The 25,109-nt window shown below is 26.3% G+C and overlaps 1 protein-coding gene across 1 annotated transcript; it reads right to left on the bottom strand.

The window, feature by feature from the left end:
- Window positions 1-2,783: 2,783 nt before the first annotated feature.
- Window positions 2,784-23,210, bottom strand: LOC100214187 (U6 snRNA-associated Sm-like protein LSm7). The gene is made up of 4 exons (XM_065805873.1): window positions 23,132-23,210; window positions 19,644-19,734; window positions 12,904-12,975; window positions 2,784-3,074 (listed from the first exon to the last, which is right to left on the bottom strand). The coding sequence occupies exons 1-4, from the start codon at window positions 23,135-23,137 to the stop codon at window positions 2,935-2,937; spliced, it is 309 nt and encodes a 102-aa protein (XP_065661945.1). The 5' UTR covers window positions 23,138-23,210; the 3' UTR covers window positions 2,784-2,934.
- Window positions 23,211-25,109: the final 1,899 nt, after the last annotated feature.

Below are 25,109 nucleotides of genomic sequence, written 5' to 3'. Positions count from 1 at the left end.
TCAAAATGCATGATTCATCGAACTGTTCGCTTGGAAGTCTACGCAACATTATGCGACCTTTTCTGTTGTCAACCTCAACGTTCATTTCATCACTAAAGACCACACGGCTCCACTGATCTGTTGACCAATTTTTATGTAGTTTGCACCACTCTTTCCTGGCAAATTTTTGTTTTTCATTTAAGCATGGTTTTTTTGCAGCAGCATGCCACAAATAATTTAAATTGTGGAGGACCCTTCACACAGTTCTAGGGCTTGCTTTCAGACCATTTGACAGTGTCCATTTTGTAGACAAGTCTGTAGATGATGCTTGTCTGTTTTCTTTCATCAATCTCACTAACAAGCGAGCATCACGGTCATTTAAAATTTTATTGCGTCCAGTTCTATGACGATCATTAATTGACCGGGTCTCTTTGTATCGTTGAATTATGTTAATAATGCAAGAGTGAGACCTTCCGAGCTTTTCTGCTATTTGTCTGATGCTATAGCCTTCTTCTTTTAACACAAGAGCCGCGTATCTGTCTTTTTCTTCGATCTTTGCACGCATTTTTGCAATATTTTTATATCCTTATTGCAATTCAAAAAATAAATGTTTATTTGATATCGAAACTCAGGTTTCGACATTTTATTTTATAGCCAACATAATAAGCAATTAAGACAGTAAAAAAAATAATGGATTATTATTTTTAATAAGTGAAAATTAAAGATTTGAAAGTGGTCGTTAAATATTGTCCAATTTATTTAAAGAAGATTTATAAGTACTCATCAGTTTCTTAATAAGTTAAACGCTATTTAATTAGAATTAGATTAAAAAAATTATACCACTTAAATCCGTATGTTTTAATTAACAAGATATTAAAAAAAAAAATTTAATATGTCAATTAGAATCTTCTTAATTTTAATTTAAAGATTAAGAAACCAACTAAAAAATGAGTGGTCTTTAATTTTTGGCCACCGCTGTATATATATATATATATATATATATATATATATATATATATATATATATATATATATATATATATATATATATATATAAAACGTCTAAAATATATATATATATATATATAAAAATGTCTAAAAAAATAATAGTTTAAGGGTGAAAAAAAAGTAGCTTAAAAGATTTTTTTTCAAAAAAAAAATTATTTTCATGTTTTGCATACTGATTTACGAAAAAAAAATACTAGCCATCATCAAATTTCAAAAAAAAAGTGAAAATTGACACACCCTAATACCCATAGGTTTTCAAATATAATTTTCTTCTGTGCAAAAGAAAAATTTCCTTGTTAACTATGTTACTAAGATATCTCTTCTTGGAGGCTAATATTCAAAAATGGAAGTACACTCGATGTTGCAAACTTTTTTTTTTTACTGAATTCAACTTCTTAAAGCTTAGAATGTCACTACAGCTGAGGTGACCTTTTTTCTCATTGCAGTTACAACCCCCTTTTCAACTTTTTAACTTCAAAACACTAGCCTTGACAAACAAGGTGAGCATGGTACTATAAGGAGGGGGTGGGGGGGGGGGGGGTAGGTGGGGGGGGGGGGGGTAGGGGAATCAAACTCAGAACTTTCACAAAAAAAACCTTACTAAATAAATCTGAATTTCAAACTATAAAAATGTTAGTGAAATGACAATTCTAGGAAAAAAAGTTGTATCTAAAAATATTCAAAAAAATGCTTTAAGACTAAAATTTAGTATTTCTAGCCAGGTTTTACTAATATAAAAACTAAACAACTAAATATAAAAAGTATGCAGACCTGTATGCATTCTAATCTGAATATAAATAAATATATTTATTAAAATGTCTTTCTAATTCTAATTTGTATAATTTGCAATGTGTTTGTTCTCAATGTAAAAACATTTTCACATTGAGATCAAACACAAAAATGTTAAAAAATATTTCACATTGAGACCAAATACAGGAAATATTTATTTACTTTTGTATTAGACCTACATTTTATTTTCTTTATTTTTCATAGACTCACCTACTGGAAGATGAGGGAGCCACTATATTAGAACAGGTTACTCATTTTTATAATTTCAATCTTCTCAAACAAGGCTGTTCAGCAAAGAAAAGTCTAGCACTACCAAAAAGATATGATGAACTTTTAATGAATAGCAGTACCAGCAGTTAAATATTAAGAAAAGCAATAAACACAAAAAAACAGCAATATCATAAAAAAATTAAAATAATCCAATATATTAACCTGCTCAAGATGGAAACATAATGGTTTACCAGCTTTACCTGTACATACTAGAATAGGCACAGGGGTTATTTTCAACTGACACGATATTGCAACCAAAAATATAACAGCATTGTAATTTCAATACCATACAATGAAGTAGCCAATACAAATCCAGTTTAAAAGTTCAAGAAAATCTATATAAACATAATCACTAAAGTCATGGCAACTTTTTAAAACCACTTGTTATAATTGACAGGTTGTGTCATGCATTAAAAACTCTGATAAAACAATTAATAATTTGAAGACTTCTATAACTTAAATTATATTCTATTAAATTATAGCTTTGTATAAGTTCATTTATTATTTTTAAAAAATGCTTTATTATTTATAGTTCATGCAGATTTGTTGATCAAAGATGCATAGAAAATTATAAAACTTATTTGATATGTTCAAATTTATTTAAATACTTTTATGCATTTACTTGAATAAATTTATTTTACAAATCCAATTATCAGTTAAAATTTTGAATAAAATTTAGTATTATTATGGAATAAATTTACGATTATGATAAAAAGGATCCAATGAACAATCAATCAGAAAGAGAACAATATGTATTTCTGTACAACACGCACTTTAGATACATGCATTAATATCGCTTTTACAATAAATTTATAATGTTTCTCAGTTCACTCAACTTTGCATAGATCAAGAAACTCAACATTCAAAGTTCTAAAACAACTTAAAAACCTAAGCTTCTTGTTGTAAAAAAGGATTTGCAATTGCTTCCATTCCCTCAACTGGACATATCAAAACGATAGCTGTACCACGACAAACAACAATACCCAAAGATCTGGTGTCTTCAGACAACTTGTATGGATCATCAGGATCTATAAAAATTCATAATTTAATTTTAATTTGTTACATTTATCTTCAAAAGCATAAAAAAATACTCATCAAAAAAAAAATGTCACAAAATATTTAGAAACATGAATATTAATACATATACATGTATATATACAGAATAGAAAATAAGAAATCGAAGATAAGCAGTCAATTTGACCAGCTATCACATTGAATTGACAATCAATTGTTGTTTTTGGACGGCAAAAATTTTTATTTTTTTGTTTGTTTAAATTTTTATCTTAGTAGTTTATCATATTTCATATTTCTTCGAGACTGATAATTTAATAAATACAAAAATAATTAAATGCTTAAAAGTTAACAAATTTGTATTCCTTTAAATACAATAATTTTAAACAAAATCAATACATTTTTTAAATGATTACAAATTAACATTTAAATTACGAGCAAATGTTAACATTTTAAAATAACTCTTTCACAACAGATGTCCATTCACTTAAAAAAGGAAGTTTGATACAATTCCAGAAATTTAATTTTGAACTTTTTTTTAAATATTCAAACAATTTTTGTAAAATATTAAAAAAATTTTAACTAAAATATTAGTATTAAAAAAAATCGCTTCGTGAATTTTATATAGAACAACTATTTATGTTACATAAAACAAAATTTTTACTGAAAATGCATTTTCAAATATGTTTCATCTGATTCCTTGATTAATAGAAAAAAAAGTTAATAATTTCAAATAAATATATATTTATTGGTTATTAAAGTTAAATTTATTGATTGCAATAATTTTTTTATTTTATACAACTTAACATCTTACAAGGCTGCAAACAACAACAACTAGATTTGAAAGTTACTGGCAGAAAAAAGATAAAACTTATAAAGCAAGATAACGATTAACAGATAAATTTTTTTTTTTTTTTTCTTATTCACTTCCTCAAGGCTGAGAAGGCCACTACAGATGAGGATGCTACTTAATAGTGGTTTTAACCCTCTCTCAACTCTATAACTCTGAAACACGAACCTTGACAAACAAGGCTGCTGCGCGGAAAAACAAGTTGAGGGCAGTACTACCAGGGATGTGGTGGGGATCGAACTTGGAACCTCTCGCTTATGAAGCGATCACTTTACCACTACACCACTAACACAAATTAAAAGATTGCAAATTATATGAATCAGAAAAAGATGAAAGGAGTGAATTCCAAAGAAGTGACATCCAAGGAAAAAAACTGGAAGAACAAGAAATTTTGGAGCACTTAAGAACAGTCACAGAGTAAAAGGATGACACTTAATTAAATGACGAGTAACATGAGAATGATATTTAGTAGATGTTACAAGAGACGCTAGCTCTTTTGACCAGTGCCTATTATAGTATTTATAGAAAAGAGAAAGAAAAGCAATATTACGACGACATGACAATGCCTCAAGATTGGCTAAAAGAGCAGGTCAAAACTATGTTTTCAATGCATTTTTGCACCTTGTCTATAAGAGAAAAAGCATCATTCAAAGATTCTTTCAAGATATGGCAACAGTATTCCATACAAGGATGGATTTGAGATTTATGAGAGATGCAGCCTTAGCAATTTTGCAATGGATTTGATATATGGTTTCCAAGAAATATTGAAAGAGTTGAAGATGAAGGGTAGATGACTAGAAGATAAAGGGTAGATGACTCATCAAGTACATTACTGTTCATAAATATATGAAGATCTAGATTGTTGGAATAACAATTTGCTGAAATTTTTTTTATCTGAGCTAAAGTTCATCAGTCACTGAGAGCGTTATGCTGTAGCCAAAGTGAGATCATTTTCAATGCCACTTTAGATGTGAGAATTTCTGGGAGATCGTTAATGTAAATTAAAAAAAGTATAGGACTAAGGATAAAACCTTAAGGAGCACTCTGAAGTTACAGGAAATGAAGATGAGTGCTGTCAATTAAGGACAACTATTATACTACAATTGGTAAGGAAGGATTCAATAGCCTTAAAGATGTTACCTGATACATCATATGAAGAGAATTTATCAAAAGGACTAGCATGTCAAACTTTATCAAATACTTTTAAAATGTCAAGAGCAATAGCCTTAACCTCTCCACATATATCTAATGCATGATAAAACCTATCGGTTATTATTGTTAATAAATCAGAAGTAGAACAAGAAGACCGAAATCCATATTGATGATCAGAAAGTAAGTTATTAGATTCAAAATGAAAGATAAAGTGTTTGTTAATTAAATAATCATAAAAAGAAGACTAATGGAGCGGTAGTTAGACAAGTCAGATCACTCTCCAGAATTTTTAAAAATAGGGATAATAGATGCCCTTTTTCAGCATGCTCAAAAACAACACTCTGATAAGCACTCATAATAGTTATGAAAAATATAGACAACATCTGGAGAACACTTCTGCAAGACAATAACAGGTATGTTGTCTGGACCACAAGTTGTAGAAGAGCCAAAGTTCAAGCAATGAATCAACCTGTTTGTCGGCTATATCAGATAAAATGTGTTTAGTGGAATCAAGAGATGAGATTGATGAAAAGTTTTTAGCAAACAATTCAGCCTTATCTTTAGGTGAGGTAACAAATTCTGAACCATGTAAGAGATGTGGAATAACAGATTTGCCCTTATTATAGACACTGTTAAAGATTCTCCAGAAGTCTCTAGAGCCTAATTTGAGTTGAACTACAGGATTTTGTGACCTGAGAATAGCTTTGGCATTAGACAGAACATTTTACAATGGTTTCTAGCAATAAAAAAGCAGACTTATGTTTTCTGGTAATGGTTATGATTGAAAATTGCAGCAGCACAATGAGAGGAAAACCATAGAGAAGAGTGAGGCTTGACATAGAATAGTCGAGAGGGAACTTTAATATCTCATTTAAACTATCTTAATAACTGGTAAAGATAATTAGTTAACAATAATGTTGTTAACTCTCATGCACAGCTATTTAAATTGAATACTTAATACAAAGAAAACAATCTTTTTATAAAACACTACAATAAAAATTGCAAATGTTACATAAAACAAGATTTTTACTCTATTTATAAAGAACCCTACAGAAGATTAAAAAAGTTCGAATGCACATATAGTAATTCTAAATTTATCTATAAATCATTCATTAATTTAATGCAATTTGTGGCAAAAACTCACAAAATAGTAAGAAAAAAAAAGTACAGTTAAATAAAAAATCTTCTAAATACAAAATTTAATATATATTATTACATCATTATTAAAATAATAGATTAAATAAAACCATCAACAAAGCGAATTAAAGTAGCATATTGTAAACAGTAAAACCATTATAATCCAGTTTTTTTAACCGGTCGACTACAACCAACAAGGTTTCATTTTGGGAGGTCAAAATAGCTATTTTAGTCATTTCGGGCAGTCAATGACCATTGACCGGCCATTATTTTCCACACTGTATGTATGTATGTATGTATGTATGTACGTATGTATGTATGTATGTATGTATGTATGTATGTATGTATGTATGTATGTATGTATGTATGTATGTATGTATGTATGTATGTATGTATGTATGTATGTATATATACACACACACAGGACTTATATTAAGCGTATCACTTCTTTTTTTACCATTCTTAAAAGTATAGAATGTTTTGTCTGAAGTTTTTATTAAGCGTCATCTAGAAATTACATCATACTCAATTTAACTTTTAAATTGAAGCATGATCATTTGTTCTTTGGCACGGAGATTTTCATTCAACATGTATTACTGTTCTAATAAATTTGAATCAATCAATTTAACATAAAGCGCTTTTGAATTTTAATTACGTTAAATCTCGAAGTGGAAGCCAATAATATCCAAAATATACTTTAAAGTTAAATTTAATGTGAATTTAAATTTATTTCTAAATGATAAATGGATAAAACACATCACAAGTAAATTTTCCTATAAACTAAATCAAAACAACTAGTTAAGTTACTTAACTATTAAATATACTTATTATGCTCAAAGACATTTACTTGCAAAAGTTAGCCATAGAAATGTTTCGATTTATATCTTATATGTTGTTAACACATAATAAGCTTATAACTAAAAATTATTTTAACAAAAAATTTTGAATAAAATATGAAAAAGGCAATATCATTTTTATTATATTTTCATTTTATTTGTAGCAATATCAAGATTAAAAATTTTCTATAAATATGCAAATTGTTTTTAGGAATTCATTAAAAAAAAAAATCTATTTTAACAAGATCATTTTAGTCTTCTAAAATTCTCTTACTTAAATAATTTTGTATTAAATTTTTTGAAAAACTTTAAAGATTTTTGCGAGTTTTTAACACTCGCTTACAATAATTTTAAATTTAATTAAATGGAAACTACAGCGACATCCGTAATACCCATTGGCATAGCAAGAATGAAAACCAAACTAGCTACAATAACAATACGAGATTTAAAAGATAGTGCAAGTGAGGAAGAAAGTTTTACTTAAATTGTAAAACATTTTTATTATACAGTTAAATATTTTTTGAAATTGCATAATTTTTTTTTGTTTAAACAGTAGAAACATTGAACAAGTAAAATAAAAACTAAATTAAAAATATTATATTTAAAAAAATAAATAATTCTAATTCTGTTCACAATATATAAATAAATAAATATATATATATATATATATATATATATATATATATATATATATATATATATATATATATATATATATATATATATATATCCATATTTTGTTGACAAAAAATAAAAATTTAAATGCTAGACCGGTATTTTTTTTTTATTACTTGATAAACTGCTTGCCTTAACCAAACTCTCAGTCGATGTAGCAGCACTCCCTTGCGAGTCAGGCTATAAGATAGTTGATGTAGCAACGTTCCGTTGCGAGTCAGGCTATTTGTCAGTCGATGTAGCAGCACTTTGTTGCGAGTCAGGCTATAAGATAGTCGATGTAGCAACACTTTGTGCATGATTTACAGTAAAAAAAATAAAAATAAAAACATTGTTTGTATTATTAAAAACATTCAGAATGTTTTTAAAAACATTCTGGTCAATTAAATTTGTGTTTTTGCGGTTTTTTTTAAAAAAGTGATTAATTTGTAGTTAAATTAATGGTTTTTACTTTCTGACAACACGAAAATGACGGACAAAAGTCAAAAGTATTTAAAAGTGACCTATTTGTTGACAAAAGAATCATTTTTTACCTTCTGTACTCCCAAATGCAACAATTTATAGAACTATACATATGTATATATATATATATATATATATATATATATATATATATATATATATATATATATATATATATATATATACATATATATATATATATATATATATATATATATATATATATATATATATATATATATATATATATATATATATATATATATATATATATATATATAATTGCTCTGTTCTTTTAAGAACATTGAGCACTTTATTTGTAGAATACATTTAAATAATATATATATATATATTTAAATATTAAAAATGTTTAAATATATATATATATAAATAAATAAATATATATATATACCTTTTCTTAAATAAAAAATTGAACGAAAAAAATTGAACGAAAAACATCAACTTAATAACCCATTGAATAAAAAAATCATATTTAAATGTTGAATAGTGAGTTAGATCAAAAAACAACAAATTAGAAAAAACGTGTTATCTAATAAGTTAAAAATTTTTGAGTTGACTCATTTAGTTTTTTGTTTGATTTGATCTTACTCGTTTGGTCTATATATAGATTATGTTTTCGCACAAATATTAAGTTTAAAGTTTTATAATAATAATGTTTTCATCAACTTTTATTAATTTGAATAATTCCATTTATTTACTTTGTTTTATTTTAAACGCCTTTAATAATGTTATTCTTTAATATCTTCAATGTTATAAATTGTATAAACCAGCAATAAAACAATGTAGCAAAGTTATTTTATATTAACACAACCTTTTTATATTATAAACAAAACAACTTTTCAGTATTGTTTTATTAATGTTATTATTTATTGTTGTAATAGAATGCAGGCATTTTAAGAATTACACAGGTCAACAAAAAAAAATTTTTTTTCTGGTGCCGAGCAAACAATTTGTTTTTTGTATAGCATTTCTCATTTTGATTTCAAATATGCAACTCTTTTTTTACCATCACGCCAAGTTGTAAAGATATTTAGGTTCAAATCTAAAGTATTTAGGGTAAAGTCCCTAATATTGTCGAAAAAAAAGTTATTCAAAAGTATGTCAACCTGGGTCTCAAAAGAAGCGTATTTTCATAGAGATTTTTAAAATGTTATTCATTTGTAATAAAAACAAGTACTTTTTGTATTATTGCTAAATAACAATCAGTTGAAATTTTTTTAAGAGTCTTTAGCATTTTTTAACATAATTTTTTTGTCAATAAATTTTAAGGAAAAATATTTATGTTTTCTAAAATCTCTATGAAAATACGCTTCTTTCGAGACCCAGGTTGACATACTTTTGAATAACTTTTTTTTCGACAATATTAGGGACTTTACCCTAAATACTTAAGATTTGAACCTAAATATCTTTACAACTTGAAGTGATGGTAAAAAAAGAGTTGCATATTTGAAATCAAAATGAGAAATGCTATACAAAAAACAAATTGTTTGCTCGACACCAGAAAAAAAATTTTTTTTTGTTGACCTGTGTTATTAGAACAAATAAAAATTCCACAATAAAAAGAAATAACAATATATTAAAGTAATTAATATATAAAATATATAATTCATTACATAAAATAAAAATTATGATGCAATAATTTAGAGTGTAATAATTCTATTTTTTATCATTTAAACAATTTTATACTTTATCAATATTATTTCGAGTGTAATAATTATATATTTGTCAAATAGTCCAATCTGATGAAAACGTTTGCATTAAAATCAGCACTCTTTTATAACATTTTTTTTGTATGTGTGCAAAATCTGTGCCTTTTGAAAAGCATTGCAGTTTATTGTGCAACTAATTTATTAATTTTTTATAAAAATGACTTAGTGTTTTTGTGTAGCGAGAGCTGTAATTTGCCTGCCAAGGCCTGATATATATATATATATATATATATATATATATATATATATATATATATATATATATATATATATATACATATAAATATATACACATATATATAAATATAGATATATAGATATATATAAATAAAGTATCGTGAAAAAGTAACCGGACAAGAGCATAACTTGAGATAACTTTTGAATGAAAAGTCCAATTTCTTTCAAATTTTCACTGAAATGTCTAAAAATTGATTACAAATCTAAAAACAAATGAATTTTTACTAAATCTAAGCAACCTAATCTTAAAAGTTCATTAAATTAAAATTTCCGCGTGCAAAAGTATCTGGACAGAAAAAAAAAACTTGAACTAGATTTTTTTTTTAAACATTTTTTAAATTGAAAATACTTTATTTTAAAGTAAATTACTTTAGTACTTTGTCGGGAAGCCCTTAGCATTAATTACTGCTTGACAGTGAAAAGGAATTGAGTCCACCAGCTTCATAATCACAATAATTTTGATTTTTCGCCATTCACATTTCAGAATATTCAATAAATCAAATTTACTTGCTGATTTTCAACCTGAAATTTGTCAACCTATGTGTTTCCATAGATGTTCAATAGAATTAAGGTCAGGACTTTGCTATGTCAATTCCATTAATTGAATTTTTTTGTTTTTGAAAAAGTCTTTTATAAGGGTTGAAGTGTCTTTTGAGTCATTATCCTGCTGAAATATCCACCCTCGAGCCCTGAAACATGTTCCACGCCAAAATGCTGTCTTGATAAATGCTGAAATTAAAGAACTCTATAATGAAAAATGTGGTGTTGACACAATCAAACATCTTTTGAGGTCTGCAAATCTACTTAGAAGAAAACTTTTTATTTATATAAAGAATCGAAAAGCACGCTTAAGATTTGCTAATGAACATTTGATTTGGGCAAGAAAACAGTGATTGAAAGTACTTTTTAGTGATGAATTTAAGTTTATGTTATTTAGATCTATAATATTAGATATGTCCGTCGACCAAAAGGCCATAAAACGATCCTAAACACCAGTTACCAACAGTAAAGCACAGAAGTCAAAACGTTATGAACTGGGCTAACTTGAATAGAGATTGTATCGGTCCTATCCATTTGATTGATGGCGTAATGGACAAAAATATGTACAAATATATAGTTAAGAATGTTATGCTACCACATGCTAAAGACAAAATGCCTCAAGGAAGGATGTTTTAGAAGGACAATGACCCAAAGCACACTTCAACCCTTGTGAAAAACCTTTTCAAAACCAATGAAATTCGATTAATCGGATAGCCTTAGCAAAATCCTGACCTTAATTCTATTGAATATCTATGTAAGCTCATTGATCGACAAATTTCAGGTCGAAAACTAACAAGTAAACATGATTTATTGAATACTCTAAAAAAAAGTGGGAAAAATCAAAATTATTGTGATTATGAAGCTTGTGGACTCAATGCCTTGTCACTGTCAACCAGTAATTAATGCTAAGGGCTTCCCGACAAAGTAGTAAAGCAATACTTTAAAATAAAGCATTTTCAATTTAAAAAATGTTTTAAAAAAAAAATCTTATTCAAATTTTTTTTTTTTTGTCCGGATACTTTTGCACGCGCATATTTTAATTAAATGAACTTTTAAGATTAAATTGCTTAGATTTAGTAGAAATTCTTTTGTTTTTAGATTTGCAATCAATTTTTTGACATTTCAGTAAAAATTTGAAAGAAATGGATCTCAAGTTATGCTCTTGTCTAGTTACTTTTGCATGCTGTATGTGTGTGTGTGTGTGTGTGTGTATATATATATATATATATATATATATATATATATATATATATATATATATATATATATATATATATATATATATATATATATATAGATATATATATATATATATATGTATATATATGTATATATATGTATATATATGTATATATATGTATATATATATATATATATATATATATATATATATATATATATATATATATATATATATATATATATATATATATATATATATATATATATATATATAATGCGGTAGTGGTGTCGTGGTAGAGTGCTTGCTTTATAAGCGAGAGGTTCCGAGTTCGATCCCCACCACGTCCCTGGCAGTACCGCGCTCAACTTGTTTCTCTGCGCAGCAGCCTTGTTCGTCAAGGTTCGTGTTTCGGAGATATAGAGTTGAGAGAGGGTTATAACCACAATTAGTAGCCTCCTCGTATGTAGTGGCCTACTCGGCCTTGGGGAGGTGAATTAACAAAAAAAAAATATATATATATATATATATAAACAAATAGAGTGTTACAAAAAAAGCATAAAAAATTAGTGACTAACATTTCACATAAATATTAAATGAAATATGTAATTATTTCATTTAATATTTATGTGAAATGTTAACACCTAATTATTTCGAGGGTTCTGACCTGCTTCATTGTAGTGCATAAGTCAGCTACACTGTGGGCACTTATGAATAGGTCATGTCACAACACATCTTATTTGTTGACTGTTACACCAAATATTTTAACTACAGTTATGCATAAAAGTTTCATGCTCTACAAACTATTCAAAAAAATTACAAAAATAACCTGCTCATGTATAGCCTTCACTTCTGAAGTAATTTCAGAAAATGCTATAGATTGACTTAACACAAAGAACTCTAAATTTATTTAAAATGATATTTTCACGACAACCTGAACTTAAAGCATGGTTCAACTTTAATGGGAAAGACGATTAAACAGTTGCCTTTTTTATTAAGTCGCCAAATATTTGTGACATCTCTATATAATTGTCAATAAACACTCACCACGGATAAATTCTGTACAGTTATCCAAAACAATATTAAGAAGGTGATCAAAACCTTTTAGTACGCCTGCAACTAAATATAACAAAATAAATTAATACAGTAGTTGTTTTTTCTTTTAGAAAATATTCTGAAAATTCAGTATAAAAAAAATATTAAGGACAAACATGAATTTATTTTATAAATAAATTAGCAGGTTAATAACTTTTACATATCGACGGCTTAATCTACAAATGAGATAAATCCAGTAAACTGAACTATGCAAGAGCAATATAAAAGTATTTCATATACCCATATACACTTATATGGAGTTTTATTGCTATTTTTTCATATTTATGTATTTATAATCATTACTAAAAACAAATGACGCATTTGTACAATGATGTCTTAGAAGTAAGAAAACCTTGCAACAATAAAGTGGATTTATCTTGCTTGCAGATTAATCTGCTGATATGCATTATAAGTATGCACATATTTATTTAGTAAGTATAGGTAAAAGGACCTCAAAATGCAGTGGGACCTCAGAATGTCAGGTTTGAATTAAACCAACATAGAACTCAATTTTTTTAATTAAATTCTAAAAGCGTTGAATAATCTGATTAAAGAATGTTACGTCATAAACAAAAAAATAATACATATAAATCCTTACAAAATAATCTAAATTATGAAGACGTTGAAAATTGTCTATAAGCAATAAACTTATTTTTTTTAAATAATTTTAAATATTTCAATCCTTTCTGAAAATAAGTTTGCAGAACCTTATCAGAAATGTTGCCTTAAGACTCCAAAAACAGTGTTAAAAAGATGCGTGCGCAGAATAAATCCAATTTTCTTAAAATTGCTTTTTTAAATACCTAGTATTTTGAGGTGCTGCACCTAACGTTTTGAGGTACCAAATCAAAAACTACATAACAAACTTAAGTTATTACTTTTTATCATTTTTTTTTTATAACATTACCCAACTTAAAAAAAATGTAATGAACAAAAAATAAAAAAACAAGATCCAGGTAAACTTTAATTCAATAAGAGGCGAATAAAGAACGCTAGGTTGTATTCTAGATAAAATCAGTTATAGGAATGAAGTTTTCAATGTTATCTTCATCAGACTCAAACTGAAGGTATTTTTTGGATCCTATTTCACAAAAGGGTTTGATCATATTTGGTTTTATGTCTGTTTTACCTCGGCATGATGCTTTACTACATGTAGATTTCAAAACATTATGGCAACACAAGCATTCTAGAAGTTTATTTGCTGCGCAAACATTTTCCACATGTACACTCTTCCTTACATTTATAGAATGCCTCAATTTGTTGTTGTAGCTCGGATTTCCTTTCTTTATTTGCTTTCTCCTTTTTGGCTTTGTCTTCTTTGATTAAAGAAACCGTTTCCAATATTTATTTCCCCTTCATTGACCCGTGAACCTGAGTAACTCTAACATTTTCTTTTTTCAATTTAGGTGTTACTTTGGTTACAGGCAACAAGTTAGGTATTTCTTCCAGTGATATTGATTTATCAGATATTGTTTGATAAGCTTCCATGGCACTTTTGTATTTATGTTTCTAATATCTTGCTGAGCCACAGCAAACATCTTTTGGAGACGAAACTGTTACTGCTGTTGATATATGATCTTTTTAGGTATTTTCATGAATATACAGCTCAGCTCGTAAAAACTTATCTTCCTGCATCCACTTAACACTAAGTCCTCCGCTTGAAGTTCTGCTTGAATATTCTGCTTGAACTATAAGCAGAATATTCATTTCATAACGTTGAAATGAAATTAAATGCAAATAACTTTTCTTTTTTTTAATTAACTTTCATTTTCCTAGCGTTCTGAGGTCTCTTAACCTAGCATTGTGTGGTGGAATAAAAAAAGTATAAATGATAAGTGAACCAAACATTTAAAAATATATTCAGCATGGAAAATAAATCATTTATGCAGAAATTCATGATTCCCTAAGCAATATTGGCAACAATACTACCTACTATTTAACCTGACATTCTGAAGTCCCTAATGAAAAAACAATGTCCTAAATATTTATCTAAAGACATATGAAAACTATAGTATAAAATTATCAAAACATTTTGGCAATATAGCCGGAGTATTACTTTAACTCATAAAAGTGAAAACAAAGTATATGCTCAAATATTTGGAGCTTAGCAGGATCTTAAAAAGCACCTAATGTTCTGAGATCCCTTTACCTGTATAAAAAAGAATTAATTAGTGAGTAAAAAACAATTATCTTAAAGACACCTATAATAACTTACAACTTAATGAATTTTGAATAACTTACTGAAAATTTTTTTCTAGAATAAATTTATTTAAAGCAACTTGTTTAATTTCAAGAATTGAATTTTATCACTAACAAATAAAAAATTATATCAAAATGGAAGTAATACAGATATTTAGGACAAGAACAATTTTTTTGCACTAACTAGAAAAGTCAAACTAAAAAAAATAAACAAAAAAAATTGAACTAGAGTTAAACAAGATTCTTTAGGTATTGTCTATTCAATTATAAACTTAAAACTCAAATTTATTTAGGTATTATCTATTCAACTAAAACTCAATTTTTTGCATTTTAAACTGTCTGGAGTTCAAACCCATACACACTCAGAATATGAATAGTACTTCTAACTCACTATTTGGTCAATAGCAGATGCAATCATTTAATTGATAACGAAGCAGCTGTTGGTGTGTAACTATTTGGTGTACATGTTTAAATTAAAACACACTCAGCACAAGAATACAGGCCTCGGCGGGAATAAATGAGTGCAAGAGCGGAGAAAAGCTCTCCTAAATCAAACACTGTGAGCCATGCGAGCAGCTCTTTTCAACAGCATTTTACAAGAGCTTTGGGTTTATGCGTGAGCTATATGTTGTGTTGTTGTTGAGGTGAAAAAGATTTTTTGCAATAAATGTCAATACTTTTAAAAAAGCATTGAAGTTTATTATGCAATTATTGGTTTATTTCAAACTTTTACTTTTCATCTTAGTCAATACAATAATGTATACTTTTCACTTTTACATTTTCATCAGTTCAGTTAATACAATAATTAAACTTTTCTTTTATAAACAACTTTGCGAACTTGACCATTATGTCATTAATGTTATATTGACTGTTAAGCAAAAAAAAGCAAAAAAACAAAAACAAACACATTTTGTAAGCAAAGAAGTCAATCTGAAACTCTAACTTTTTCTTTTTGATTCGATATAATTTGCACAAGAATTTTTTTATTCATTAGAAGAAAAAAATTAATAACAGGTGCTACTTTAAATTAGTCATAAAATTACTTATATATGTTCTTTTGCTAGGCCAATAATATCTTTGGATACAAGTAAACAAAACATAACATAAAAATATAAACAAAATTAAATATTTATTAATAAAAAAAGCAAAACTCAGTAATGTATGTTGCTTTTGTTTTTTTATCTTTTATGTATTAAATTAAATACAATAAATAAGAAAATCAGAAAATACAAATTATTTTATCAGTTTATGTATATTTTTTTATTTTATGCCCTCATAATAACATTCATAAAATACATAATGTTTGGTGTCAACATTAAAAGATTAAATAACTATATTGATTTGTATTTCAGCGGGAAAAAATAAACAACTCTTCTATTCACCAGCAACTATAAAAAACATGTAGTCCATAAAATATAATAAAAGAAATATTTTTATAACATAATGAAATAAACTTATAGATTATTTACAAACTCATAAGTAATTAGAAAGTTCTCCAGAAAGTAGCAACCCATCAAACATACCCTTTGAAAGAAAATTAAAAGATCATGATAAAATAAGGACACAAACACAAAAGACAGCAATATAACACATTCAGTAGTGCAGGACAACTAGTTATCTCTAGACACTAAATAACCAGTATCATGTAAGTCAATACGGAGAAGGATGGCCTTGTTTGTACGGTATTGTTTATATACTAATACCATCAGTATCAATTCAATACCACATAATACTGATAATAAAAAGTATTATATGGTATTAAATGTTTGAACAGTCTCATTTGATATCAATAAGAAAAAAAAAGAAAATGTGGACTTTTGAATTTATTATAAACAAAATACAAATAAGATTGCTTTTTGGAATTTTATTTAAAAATTTTTTAAACATCTAGAAGACTTTAGCCATCTTCTATTGGTTGTTTTTCCTTTGTTACAGTACTTTTGTTGGTATTTGAGGAGTTTCTTCTATTAATGTTATCATCTTCAATGATAAATCGGCAACCATATTAACGTGTTTATAATATAAAATATAAATTAAAAAGTACCTATATTTCTATTGAAATAATCCCAGATTAAAGAAGTTATAGGAAGAATAATATTTGATGATTCATTTAGAAAGAAGATACAAGGCAATAATTATGATACTATTCAAGATTTAATTAAAATAACAATATGAGAATATTACAGAGGCATACCACACAATTAATTAAACTTAAATAACAATAGCAGATGAGAAAATAAATTACAAAAGCAACACCACACAATTAAAATAAAACTGTGATACTATATGAAATGATAAGTATAATGTCATATAATAATCTATGATCCATGAGAATTTCTATTATACTAAATCAATAATATAACTCTTAGTTATACAAATTTCAAATTACTAATTGTTTATAAAAATAAAATGCAAGTTCTTGCAAATAACCGAGCTGTTAAATCAAATGATGCCGTCAATACCAAAACAAAATCAATATAACAGATACCTTCGATAAGAGTGTTGCATGATCTCGATATCGATAATGTAAGTTATAGTATTAATATCAGACAATAATCAAGGCTCTATAGACAAGTTATAGACAAGGCTAATGACATAGACAAGGTTCTATCGACAAGTTCTCAAATCTCAAAGCTATTTCACTGATGACTGATGTTTAAAAAAAAAAATAATCAGTAACCCATCAGGGCAACAGATTATTAATAATATAAAACTATTTAATATATTTTGACATAACATTATGAAAACATGATTAGACTAAAACTTAACTGGACCTAAACTAAACATTACATCACTATAAGATAGGGCAGGTTGATTTTCAACTTTTTTTGGAAAATAGATCTTGGACTAGTTGAGATAAGTGCAATATAATGCCATTAAAAGTATTATGAAAATTTTAGCTTCCCATTTTGCACCAATTTATGAGGAAACTGCCCCAAAAATCTGACAGGACCTTATATATGTGAAAATAAAAGTTATTCAAAACATACCTGGGTCTTAAAAGATAGGAAATCTTATGCTGATTTCAAAAAAATTAGATTTATGGTTTAAAAAAGTTATTGTTAAAGCGTATTTTAAAAAAACGCCTAGAAAAATTTATATTTTTCATATTTTCTATTAAAAATCTCAAATAGATGTTTTTTTTAATATTGTAAAGCTTAAAATATTGTTTTTTTTAATAAAAATAATGTAATGGAATTCAGCATTTGATGGCGACTTTTTAAAAATCAGACCGATACATTTTAGAGGAATAATTAAGAATTTCTGTAAATTAGAACTTTGAGCTTAAAAACACAAAAAAAAGTGAATTTCCGCCAATTCTTTTTTTCTTATTTGTCTAGATTTTTGATTTAATAAGAGTTATTTACACAACTGCGTGTTTATTAACTGAGATGATGTTAGGAGAAAATAAAATTAATTTGTTACTTTATATCATTTTAGATTTAAAAATTTATTTATTTTAATTATCCTTATTATAAAAATATAAAATATTATTATTTAATTAGATATATATTTAAAAGTAAAATAAAAACGTTTTTTCCTTCAAATAATATGGTGAAAGTAATAAGTTTTTAAAATGTTTTCTTTCAAAGCATTGTTTTTAACGCTGTTTTTATTTGAAACTTTAAAAAAAAAAATTGTTTTCATACATTAAAATGCATGAAAAATAAGCTTTCCTCAAAAAACTAAGCAATTATACAAAAATTCCTTCAGAGTGATATTTTTATTTGCAATTATACACCCGTCTCTACCAGTCCAATAACTCAGTTTCAAAATCGACCTGCCTTACTATAAGATGGTAAATACGTTTTAAAGCTGCAGTTTTGGGGAGCATAAACTAAATTTAGATAATTCTCCACAACCTCAATTACTTTTGAACTAAAATTTTTATTAAAAACATATTATTTTAAGTAAAGAAAAAATCTGTTAAAAAAGAAGTAAAAATACAGTTATTTATAAATATTTATAACTTTTACTTGAAATAAAGATAAGTGAAAGAGAAAAGTATCTTCATCTAGTACGACTTTAATACTGCAAGTAGAAAAGAAAATTTTAACAATTTGAAGACTTTCTCATACAAAATGCAAGATATATAAAAAAAGATATAAAGAAAAATACTTATGGAGAAGACCAGCTTTTCAGACTTTATCTTTAAGCTTTTACAAAATTAAATCTAGGCCAGAAGAAGTAGTGTAAGGCTGTTTCCCACTAAAGCCTTTATACAACTTTACCTAGTGGGCAATCTGCATAACAGTAGCTGGGTGCAGTTTACAACTGTTAAAGACAATTATTCTCATGAGAGACCATCTCTCTCCTTTACTCAACAAAGAGCAATATGTCAGGGGAGCATTTTAAGTTAGAGTTACTTCTCCTGGCCTTTGCCTTAGAAAAATAAATTCTAGAAGGCAGCAGGACATGAGGCAAGTTGTAACAGATTACATGTTACCAGTAGTAGATGATCCTGACCTAACTAGTTATTATTTAAAACAAACCTTCTCTTCCTCCACTGAACTTCACTCTGATAGCCTTGTCCATAAATCTTGTAAGATCTAGTATGGAGGTTTTTTTGGCTTTTCTATCATCCTTTAAAAACAAAATTTAATTCACTAATAAACAAAAAACAACAGCATTAATTTTAATTGCTCTAATAAAAACTACAACAAAACCTGAGTGTTTTACCACAAATGTACTACTGCATAAATTTTATCCAAAAAAAAAAAATGTTTATCAAAAATAAAATTAGGTTTATTAAAAAAAGTTATAATTCTCGTGGTTTGATTTGGATATAATTAAAAAAACTTTTATATATATAATAACTTATATAAACTCTAATTTTTATTAATCAAACTAAATATATAACTTGTACTTTAACTTTCTTTCAAGATATATTTATTCATTTAAGGAGAAAAATAAAAAATATATGCTTTTTTTATATATGTCCTATGTCCATGTCAATTAAAGAGTTAAAATTATAGAATGATAAAACAACAGGACATCCTGTTGTTTTGACATCCTATAGTTTTAACTCTTTAACTCATTCCTAGCATTACCCAGATTTTGCAGATAAAGACTGAGTATTTTTGTTGTGATAAGCATATTTGAATTTCAATGAAATTTAAATGCAAAACAGCCAACTATCAAAATAAACTTTGGACTTTTTGCTTATGAAGCGAGCGCTTTACCACTACACCACTACCATAGTTTGTTATTTAATAGAATACATTACTTCAAAACCAATTAACTTAAGAGACTTTTTAATTCCATCTATTTGGGAAAATGTAGTAGATAATAAAAAGAGATGTAGGAACCATGGTAGGCCACCCAAAAACAAGGCCGATCTGCAGAGAAACAAGTACCACAGTACTTCCAGAAACATTATGTGTTCATTATTCCTTTTTCTTAATAAATTGCCTTTAATGCCATATTGACTTGAAAATTCTGAATGGTGTTCAATTTTTCCAAAGATAAAGTATAAGACACCCATTGCAGGTTATAAAGATACACTTTATCATTAAGACATTTGCTGTCCATAAATCTTTTAGTAGTAGTAAAGAGTGTAAAATAGTAGATAAAAGTTAACCCCTAAAGGCCATATTTTAAATTTCTAATATTTTATTGTTCAAAAGTTATAAACATATAAAGTTATCAACCCCTCATTTTAGGGAGCAGGACTTTTTTAAGTATTTTTTCAAATGATTTCTAATGATTTTAAAAACAAACCTCAGAAAAAGCCAACCTTATTCTTTTACTGAAGCACCTTTTAAAATATGTAGTTTAATAAAAAAGTTCAATCAATATATCATAAAACTTGGTACTTAAAGTGCTATAACTTTTTGTAGAATTGTTTAGTTTTAAAAATTTTTTAAACTTTAAAATACTGAAATTATTTGACCAAATTAAAAATATTTGATCAATTTAAAAATTTAATGTCACATACCTAGCATCAGGTCAGCAAAAAAATTTGACAAAAAGGGGTTACCATAAAACATAGAAACAAGTTCAGCAATTTTTTGCTGACTTCAAATACTTTTAGGTCAGCATTGCCTAGTGCCAACCCTAATTTTGAGTTCATTACATATATATATATATATATATATATATATATATATATATATATATATATATATATATATATATATATATATATATATATATATATAAATATATATATATATATATTAGGGCTGCTAGTTTGAACATGTTCAAGTTCGAACTTTATGCAAAAATTTCAATGTTCAAGTTCAAACTTTTTTCTCCTAATAGTTCGAATTTTTAAATTTTAAAAAATGATATGCCTTTTCATTAATTTTTGGAAAAACAGCTGAATAGTAAATAAAAATTATAAATTTGAACTTTTTTTTATTTTGTGTTTGTCTAACAACTTTAAAAATATAATGAAAATTACATCACCTGTAGCACCATCCCATTTAAGGTAGGATCAGTTTTTCATATTAAAAAGTAGTTAAACAGTGGCTGCTACTTTTTTACCATTTGACCACTGTCTATATACGTTTGAAATTAAAATGATAAAGGGTTTAAAATTCAAACAAAAAAAAGCTACTCAGCATTAGCACATTTAGAAGATCTGAAGTTTAGGAGTACTTTCATTTGTTCCCAAATGCTGCAACGAGTAAAATGTGCCTCAACATGCACTATTACAAGACAATTAAAAAAGAAATACAAAATAGATGTTCTTAAATGAAATAACATCAATTAAAATTAAATTAATAAAATAATAATTTAGTACATAAAAATGATCTATTTGTTAAACCCAGTTGTTTTAAATCAAGGTAATCAGAAATAATATAGATAATTTTGCAAATTAATCTTATTCAAAGATTATTCCAGCTTAGACAGGTGAAATCAATGTTGATAAAAAAGCTAAAAAAAGTATTGATATCAGAAATTATAACAAAGAACTGACTCTAGCTAAAGAACTGAAAATGTTTTATTAAAACATATGATTTTCAAATGTAATTGACAAGGGCATAATTAGGTATGATCTCCTGAAAGGGCTCTCTGGGCTTAGATTGTTTTCGCGTGCGAAAAAGAACTGGTTGCGGGATGGTGCCTTGCGTTTGCTTTTTGGGAACGAATTAATAGTCTCTGTGAATAAATTAACGGTTTTGTGCTTAACTTGTGACCTTTTGCTTTCGATTTTAAATAAAACTGTTTAAAAAAGTTTGAACTTTTTTCCTAAAGAGTTCAAAAGTGTTTGAGTTTGAGCTTTCCAAAAAAAGTTCAAATTGGCAGCCCTTATATATATATATATATATATATATATATATATATATATATATATATATATATATATATATATATATATATATATATATATATATATATATATATATACACGTCCCTGGTAGTACCGCGCTCAACTTGTTTCTCCGCGCAGCGGCCTTGTTCGTCAAGGTTTGTGTTTCGGAGTTATAGAGTTGAGAGAGGGTTATAACCACAATTAAGTAGCCTCCTCATCTGTAGTGGCCTTTGGGCCTTAGGGAGGTGAAATAACAAAAAAAAAAAAAAAATATATATATATATATATACACATATATATACATATATATATATATATATATATATATATATATATATATATATATATATATATATATATATATACACATATATATACATATATATATATATATATATATACACATATATATACATATATATATATATATATATATATATATATATATATATATATATATATATATACATACATATATATATATACATACATATATATATATATACACATATATATATATATATACATACATATATATATATATACACATATATATACACATATATATATATATATATATATATATATATATATATATATATATATATATATATATATATATATATATACATATATATATATACACACACACACACACACACACACACACACACACACACACACACACACACACACACACACAATAAAACTAATACTTACTGCCATTATTGTATTCTGTTATTCTAAATAAAATTGTTTCTATGTTAAATTTTTCTCTATCTAAAAAGATAAACAAAAAGTGAGTAAAATAAACAACATATAATAATAAAAAAGCAGGTAAAAAAAATAAGAGGATAAGAATAATAAATTATTTATTATATCTTTGGTTTATCTTTTTTTTTGCTTTGCTTATTATTTTGATATGCTTTATATTTATATTGTTATCTTAACATACTTATGATTTCGTATTTTGCTAATGCTCACCTTCTAACTATTATTTCTGATAACTATCTATTCCATTTTATGGAAGAGTTGGTTTAAAATAAGTTTTACACTATTGGCTTTATTTATTTTTTTTTTTAATGTTTTTTTTATTATTATTATTAAGATTTTTTTTTTTTATTATTATTAAGATTTATTTCCATATTTAAATCTTAAATTACTTCAATATAACAGCTGTATGGAAAGAAAAAAGAATAAAATCTAACCTAGGAAACTACCTTTTTATTGCCATTATTTTCAAGAATTTTCAAAACATTATTAGCTGAATATGGAGTTACATTAACTCTTCCAATCCGTCTAAGACTGTTGCTCCATTTCTTATCCTTTAGAGACATAACACACCTACATCAATTACCTCTGTTCATTCACGATGCTGGAAATATTAACAGGATTAATTCAAGAATTGAGATTAAAACCAAAAACTTGGATTCAGGAAGAATTTTAACTGTAAAATCAGTTTAATAATTTCAACCAATTGCTGAAGTAATTTACTTAATAAGGTTTAAATCAGTAGACAAGGTTTAAATTAGTGGACACCCTAATAATTCACATGATTATAGCATTTAAGATCTACTAAATGAACTTGTTAACATAAGATTAAGCTTAAAAACTGGTAAACCAATTCCAAATTATTTGGAAGGCCAGGTTCAGAAAGTAAAATCTAGAATGTTTACCAAATAGAAGTCAATAACAAAAGGGTTACCTGAATGTGAAACTTGCAGACGAAATAACCCATTCTGCTGCAAATAGCCTGCAGCAAGTTGTCACTAATTAAAATGTTTGGAAAAACTAATAAGTTGTAGTGAGCATGATTTTACTACTAACTCTAGTAAAATGCAATCAATAGTTGAGGGCTTAGAATCACAATGATTTAAATAAAAGAAATGTGCATTTTAAAGTCCACTTTGAAAAATCTTTTTATCGTATTTATTATTTACTTTCACTGTTTAGGTAAAACGTTACTTTAATTTAAAAAAATTTATTTAAATTAGGCTTTATTTTATGAGATTAATTTGCATCGAAAAGTTGAACCATTTTAATCACAAAACTGTGTTTTTGTAACTAGGCCCTGTAACCCACTGTAGTGTTCAAATCATTTAGAACCTAACTTCCTGACTTCCAACCTTGATTTTGAAAGAGTTAAAACTTGACACTTTAAAAAATAGAAGAAATAATCATGCAAAAAAAAATAATCAAGTTTGCACTAATAAGAATAAAACACCCAGCTTTGGTCAAAATCTTTACACTAAATGATGATGTGACATTTTAAGTTGAAAAAGTAATTAATAGACAAGGAAAAAAAGACTTTAATATAATAGAAGCCTTTAAATACAATGAAGTTAATAATAGTTTTATACTAAACTTAAAATCCTTTAATTTGATATGAATTGTAGATATAAATATCATTTTCAAGCAGTGAAAGTGGAAGCACAAAACAGAATCTCTTACAGTCTTTATTAACTAATAGGAGAGGGATGCACACTTGATCCCAAAATTAAAGAGTAAAAAACAAACCAAATTAAAAAAAAAATGAAAGGCAAAATTATAAAACCAATTTAGAATTATATATAGTTATGGCTCTACTAAACTTTAAAAAAGTAAATATTTTTTTACATTCAATGTTAGTTCTTTAAATATTATTTTAGAAATTTGTTATTAACTCAAAGCGCCCTGAGTTTTAGGATCAAGGGTGCAT

The sequence above is a fragment of the Hydra vulgaris genome, chromosome 09 (assembly GCF_038396675.1).
Source record: "Hydra vulgaris chromosome 09, alternate assembly HydraT2T_AEP".
Taxonomy (NCBI): domain Eukaryota; kingdom Metazoa; phylum Cnidaria; class Hydrozoa; order Anthoathecata; family Hydridae; genus Hydra; species Hydra vulgaris.
This window is presented reverse-complemented; position numbering and strand designations above follow the sequence as displayed.

What these genes read in the sequence shown, in the direction of transcription:
- LOC100214187 (XM_065805873.1), bottom strand. An exon ending in GTTCAGTGGAGGAAGAGAAG is followed by an intron (nt 12,976 to 19,643) that starts GTTTGTTTTAAA and finishes TGTTATATTTAG; the next exon opens with TTGCAGGCGTACTAAAAGGT. An exon ending in CTGTACAGAATTTATCCGTG is followed by an intron (nt 3,075 to 12,903) that starts GTGAGTGTTTAT and finishes GAATTTTTATAG; the next exon opens with ATCCTGATGATCCATACAAG.